Source organism: Anoplopoma fimbria, chromosome 3 (genome assembly GCF_027596085.1).
Source record: "Anoplopoma fimbria isolate UVic2021 breed Golden Eagle Sablefish chromosome 3, Afim_UVic_2022, whole genome shotgun sequence".
Taxonomy (NCBI): domain Eukaryota; kingdom Metazoa; phylum Chordata; class Actinopteri; order Perciformes; family Anoplopomatidae; genus Anoplopoma; species Anoplopoma fimbria.
Genome location: NC_072451.1, coordinates 7,283,513 through 7,289,860, shown reverse-complemented (window position 1 = coordinate 7,289,860; position 6,348 = coordinate 7,283,513). Strand labels below are relative to the sequence as shown.

Here is a 6,348-nt window from a genome sequence, read left to right as displayed (position 1 = left end):
GACTTAAAGCCTGGTGGTCTCGGTGCACAAATTGTTTTTCAAATAACACCCAGCAGCAGTGAACACATCCCACATGTTTCCATTTGCCATTTTCAGCCAAACTCGACATTATTATTATTATTATAACACTAGTACTGAAAAAAATAAAAAATGGATGCTGGATGATCTTTGCCTAAACCAAATGGCAGTGGCTGTATCATTCTAGTAAAATGTCAAAAGAGTTTGATCTTTTGCTAAAAAAAAAAAAAAAAAAAGAATAATAGATGCAATTACAATGTTCATCTCCAAACTGTGGATGTGGCTGTTGTTGCTGTGTAGCACATTCCTCTACACTCAATAAACTCAGTTAAATCAATATGTCAAAGAGCAGACAGATAACGCTAAGCCCAGACATAAATCTTAACCATCTCTAAAATCTTTTCATGTGGTATTACTCACAGGCCATATTCGCTTAAGTACAGTAAACATTGTGACAGGTACTTTGAGCTGCTGGTTCAAGAGGACACAGGAAAGTGGTTTGTGCTTTGAGCCTTCAGGGGCCGGTAGAAAAGAAAAAAACTTTTAAGTAAAAAAGCTGTCAGGAAGAATAAAGGCTTGCTTTAATGAAACATAAGCAGAATGTGGAGGCAAACCACCCACAAAAAGCCTGAAATCAAAATTTGCAAGAATAATTTTTTGGTTTGAGATGCAATTTTTTCTAAACATTTCTTTCCCCAGGATGTCCTTGCCTTGCATTAGCCGGTCTTGATTTTCCCTCCCGTTCATGAAAACATCTCAGAATATAAAGCCAGTTTTTGTTGCGCCATGAATAAAGGGGGAGTTAGAACACTGCAATGATCTCTCACAAAAGTATGCCTGAGTAATATTAATATTATGCAAGAACGCAGTTCATTCCACGGCTTCAAAAATACTGATCCTTTTTTCTTTAAAACACAGGGGAAGTTTAAGGTCGAAAACAATTTATTGAACTGAAATTTAAATAAAATAATTTCTTGTAAAAATAAAACAACAGCAAAAAAAAAAAATGATGCTAAGATAAACATGATATTTAAAAAAATAAATAAGTCCAAACCAATGAATGACATGCCCTTTTTGGATGAAGCAAGTTGTGAGGGGGCAAAAAAAAGATGCCAAGTTTCCCATGTAACTGACCAGATTACCTTCAGGTTTAAATTGCCCTATATGATTGTGTTGTGGCCTGAAGTGGCTTTTTGAGTCTCCGCCCACACAACTGCTGGAGGACATGGAGACAAACAGTGTGGAAATTTAAACATAACCTCTTATATTTTTGATTTTGCATGTCCCCCATGCAGCTGTGAATTCAAAATCTGTAACACATCGAATGTGCATTCTGATGAAAACATTGCATTGTTATAATGCAACCTGCTTGATTCTATCATTCCCTTTTTTCAATTGTCCACATTAACACCTCATCGTATTACTTGGCCATTACACTCCCTTTAATCATCACAGGGATTAGTCAAAGTCATCAAAGTAACATTATTTTTTTTTTTTACAGAGGTGACCTCATTTCTTGCTTTCTGTCTAATTTGGGTGTAAAATGACGCAGTTGTGCATGCTCGCATTGTGAAAGGTACACAGTTTACAGTGAGTCAGGTAGTGCAGTCAAAAGTCTTCTTTTTCAGTTTATGTCTCGTAACATAAAGGTCAGTTGGCCCACAGTTATTTTGGGTGTGCTTTGTTCAAACAAGCCATCCAACGGCTTTACATGCAAAATAGTTTTTTGTAGTACCTTAATGCTACCCAACAGCTTGCATTTCAGATTTTAAAAAATGGCCAAAAGATTTGATTATTTGCATCATTTCAGTAAATAATTAAACAAAACCACTAGATGACATAGTCATTTATACCCTGTTTAAACCAAACCAGTTTCAGTCAAATACAGTAAGAGCTTTCAGTGGAAAACATGTACAGATTCAACACTACTGTACTACAAACAACCACTTATAAAGAAAAAAAAATAGAAAAAAGAAGACATCAGAATGGTTTAACTTCTACTCTATATTGATATCTTTATTAACAATCATAGCCATGTTTTCAACAATGGAAGATTTATAAATACGTTTCTCTTTTGATTCAGAAAAGTTGTCTTGGCACTTGTGGCATGATTCCAGTTGTGGAAAGAAAACAAAAACAAAAATCTAAATGTCCTTACAGAATATAGAGCTTTAGGAAGCAGTGGTATCCAATCAACAGCTTTTTTTCTTCATGAAGGAAATCCATTATGTACACGATGGCTTTATTTTATGAAAGGAGATCTGGTTCTGTGCCGTGGTGGATGGGATGAGATAACGAGTGCATGGCGGGTCCAGAAACCATCCAAAGCAGGCCGACTGATTGATCATCTGGCATGGCGATCCCCTTTTGTTTTATTAAGGCAACAAGATCCCCCACACCAATCTGGAAACCAATCCCAGCTATTCCACGCTCGGTTCAAGCTTGAAGTGTGACTGAAGGTCGCCTCACCCTTCTCTTCACCCTGTCCGACTCTTCTCCCATCGGCTGCGAGGAGGGAAACAAACATTGCCCCCCTCCCACGAATACTTCCACACTACATAGCATCCAGACAGAGGGGCCAGGGGGATTGCCGTCCTCCCAAAGATTTAGATGTTCAAGCTAAGGCCATGGGGCACCAGGGTTCACCCCTCACTGAAGCTACATCTGATGGCTGGGACAGACCCACGCTGGTGTACAGGCCGTCCTGTCCCGGGTACTTCACCGCTGAGCCGGTTCCCTCCCCTGAGCTGGACAGCACAGACGAACTGACCTGTAACACCAAAGCAAATATGCATTATTAGCTTAATACTATTTTCAAAGCAGACATTTATTGAACAGAAATAGCAGTTGTCTCTGTGTGGAATGTGCTCGGTGTTTGGCTTTTGGACTGTGACTGCAAAAAAGCACCAGCTCATCTCACTGCATGGTGACACATGTGTTAGCAGCAGTGAGCCTGCATGTGATCTTTTGAGCAAAACACCTGCTGTTGAAAATACTACCACACTTTCCGTTTGTTCATAGCAAAATATTCAACTCCGGGAAGCCATCGAGAGAAAATGTTTCACATTAAAAATAACTGTAAGGATGGTATTTTCAAATGATTTATTTCAGGTTTAATTAAAAACAAACTCCTTTGCCACATCACACATGTGTCCAAATATGATATATTTAATTATTTGAATTCAAAATTTGGCAGAAAACATTTTAACTTTAAAAGAAATAAAAAATAATAACGATAATAACAATATTATTAATAATGAGTCTTACCCCTGACACCTGTCCTGTGGGAGAGCTGGTTTTCGAGCAATCTTCAGAATTAGAAGAAGATGTGGATGTGGGAGTCATAGAGACAGAGTTGTTATTTCCTAAAAATGTATATATAAAATATATTGTTGAGATCATATTATAAAAAAAAAAAAAACTTTTTGATGAGAATTATCCACAAGAATATGATCAATAATTATCAATGACTCACCAGAGGATCCCTTTGTTTTATTCAAGGTCTTCGGTTTTCTTTTTCTTGTCTGGATTCCTTCTTTCTTCATGGCGAGCGGCCGAGGTACCTGCAGATTTCATCATTTTTTTTGGAGACCAAAATTAATATTTTGATTTGTGATGCGTCGACTCATCGAAGTGTGCAGCACGTTTGAAAAGAATAGTGCCATGAAGTCTTGACTCACCCCGTGCAGTTTGGTGTAGAGCCCACACGCGTTACACACCGGCTCTCCCTCCGCGTTCCTGCGCCACAGAGTGGTCGTGCTGGTCTGACAGTTGGCGCAGGACAGGCCGATTCTTCTGGAGGTCGACTGGTGACAAAAACGTAACATGGGAATTAATGATTATAATAACAATACATAACTGGAACAGAGATGATGGTGATATAAATAAAACTACCTTCCCTTCCACACTCCTATCATAGATTCTACCATGGAATAAAAATGGTCCTACTATGTAAGACTTTTGGAATAAAACTATTACACAACACCTAAAATTGTATGTTTGTACATAAATACAACAAATTAACATACCGTAGAATGGCCTACTCTCTACTGCTTTATTGAAATAAAAATAGTGTTAATGATTTATTACCAAACAGAAATGCTTCCACACTGCCCTCATTCAAAAACAAACTGTCCACAACGTGACAAGTCTGTTCTTGTCACTTTGAGTTTAAAAAAAATAAAAAAAAAAAGTATTTAAATCAAAAGCCACACTCCACTAATTGAATAACACTTAGGCCATTCACGCCCTATTTCCTAACAATAATACGGCTCCTATGTGATCTCCATTTAACTGCCATTTGCGCACGGCTCTTGCCAGGATGTTTATTTTCAAGGCGTCATTCGTGGCGTCAGATTCCATGTAAAAAAAAAAAAAAAAAAAAAAAAAAAAAGAAACTGTGCGTAATGCGCGTAATGGCACCAGGAAAAGATCCGCACTGATTGTCGCTCATTAAGATTTGATTACCCAGACACAAGGATTGAATAGGACGACAGACTAAAAAAAGCCTCATTAATTATGTTAACAAATAGTTTTAAGCCAATTAAATCAGTGCTCTCAGTTAAACTAGTTTAAGGGGACATTTACTAATAGCAAAGCCTCCAAACTTGCATCACCTTTATTTCTACGATTGCTGGCTGGTACATTTAAATGTAATAAGTATTAATGATGTTAATGAATTTAAGCACATTACTTAAATGTCAAATGTGTGTTGTGTTGTATTCCAAATGATCAGTCACAGACACAATGACAGCAAAGTGATAAGGGAAAAGACCTGACCTAGATTAATCGCATAAAAGGTTTATTTTCTAACACAGACACTGTGGATATGCATGGATTAGATGCATGGTTTGAGTGTCTCCTGCTTACCGTCCGTTTCTGTGGTTTAATTAATGGCCGGCTCAGCCCGTTCATTTTGCTGTAAAGGCCGCAGGCGTTGCAGAGAAAGTGTCCGGTGCCGTCGCGCCTCCAGAGAGGCGTGGAGATGGAGCCGCAGTTCACACACTCTCTGCTCTCCCCCATGTCGTCCAGGATATCTGAAACTAAAAAGCAAAAAAAAACAAAACTCAAATCAGTCAAGTAAAACTTTGAAAAAGGTTCCAACAGGTTGTACTTTTCAAGAAGAACTCACGTTTCTTGGACACTGATATGTCAATTGAAGCAAATCAAAACCAAAATCCCCGGATGTCACGTCATAAACCAGACTCACTAATTAATATTCCATAGTTACACATATGTTGGTCTGTTGTAGGCCTGCGAACACAACTGGGCCTACTTTTGTTTTTTCTTGCAGGATTCACACACACACACACACACACACACACACACACACACACACACACACACACACACACACACACACACACACACACACACACACACACACACCAAATTAGACCACATTTTACTTTAAACATAATATTTATGTGGAACTTAATTAATCATAATTTAGGTAGGTTCTTATTTATTTTTTTAAATCTTTTGAGCTCTGGTCTCCACCAAAAATGGAGTTTCAGTGCTTTCCCTAAAGACACATCAGCATCTGCATGCCTGATGAAATGAATAGTTATTATCGTTTTCCCAAACAGCCAATCTACTCCTATACTTTGTATTTCTATGTATTCTGTTTTTTCTTACCTCCGTTTGGTCCTCGGATCAGGGGCCCTCCTCGGCTCTGCAAGGTGTGCAGCATCGTGTTATCAAAAGGTCCCCCGGTCCACGGCGAGGGCAGCTGGGAGAGCTGCGGTGCGACGTATGGAGAGTATGGACTCGCGTAGGTCCCACCGAGGGACCGGGACAGGCCGTACTGGTCTCTGCTGCCCACGTTCAGCGTGTTGCTGTAGCCGGTGTCCCTGGGCGTCCCGTTATTCATGGGCGGGCTCGGAGGGTAGTGGAACCGACTGGAGGTGTGCGGGCTCCCGGTGCTGTACGACGGGCTCTCCGGGGCCGACTGTGACCACACAGAGTGACTGGAGACGGCGTGGCTGGGCTGCGCAGACCCGCTGGCCTGCAGATAAGAGAGGCTGGGGATCATGGTGCCCACCCGGGAGCTGGGCACATACACGGGGGAGTTGGGGTTGGAGTGCATATAACCACCGGAGGAGGAATCATATCCAGTCTGGCTCTGCGCCGCGGCGATGGCCAGTGTTTGGTACATGTCGGACGGGTCCACCAGCAGGCCCCCCTTGTGCGCTCCGCTGGCGAGGACGAGTTTGCTGCCCTGGTCTAGATCCGTGAACAGCGGGATGTCCTCGGCGCTGCTCAGGGTGCTGCTATGGTGTCCGAAGTGAACGTAGGAGTGTAGAGACCGGCCGTCGGAGCGGCGGTGCC

General features: G+C 40.9%; 1 protein-coding gene across 3 annotated transcripts in view; it reads right to left on the bottom strand.

The window, feature by feature from the left end:
* Positions 1–582: 582 nt before the first annotated feature.
* The window catches only part of gata6 (GATA binding protein 6), a 6,795-nt gene continuing 1,029 nt past the window's right edge, over positions 583–6,348 (bottom strand). For 2 of the 3 annotated variants that reach the window (XM_054596480.1, XM_054596481.1), the window contains exons 2-7: positions 5,656–6,348; positions 4,888–5,060; positions 3,699–3,824; positions 3,494–3,581; positions 3,286–3,383; positions 583–2,788 (exon numbers count right to left, since the gene is read on the bottom strand). The exon at positions 5,656–6,348 is cut by the window's right edge and continues 216 nt beyond it. In XM_054596480.1, coding sequence (XP_054452455.1) covers positions 2,633–2,788; positions 3,286–3,383; positions 3,494–3,581; positions 3,699–3,824; positions 4,888–5,060; positions 5,656–6,348 — 1,334 coding nt within the window. In that variant the 3' untranslated portion in view covers positions 583–2,632. The remainder of the gene's footprint in view (positions 2,789–3,285; positions 3,384–3,493; positions 3,582–3,698; positions 3,825–4,887; positions 5,061–5,655) is intronic. The other variant, XM_054596483.1, reaches the window with a different exon arrangement.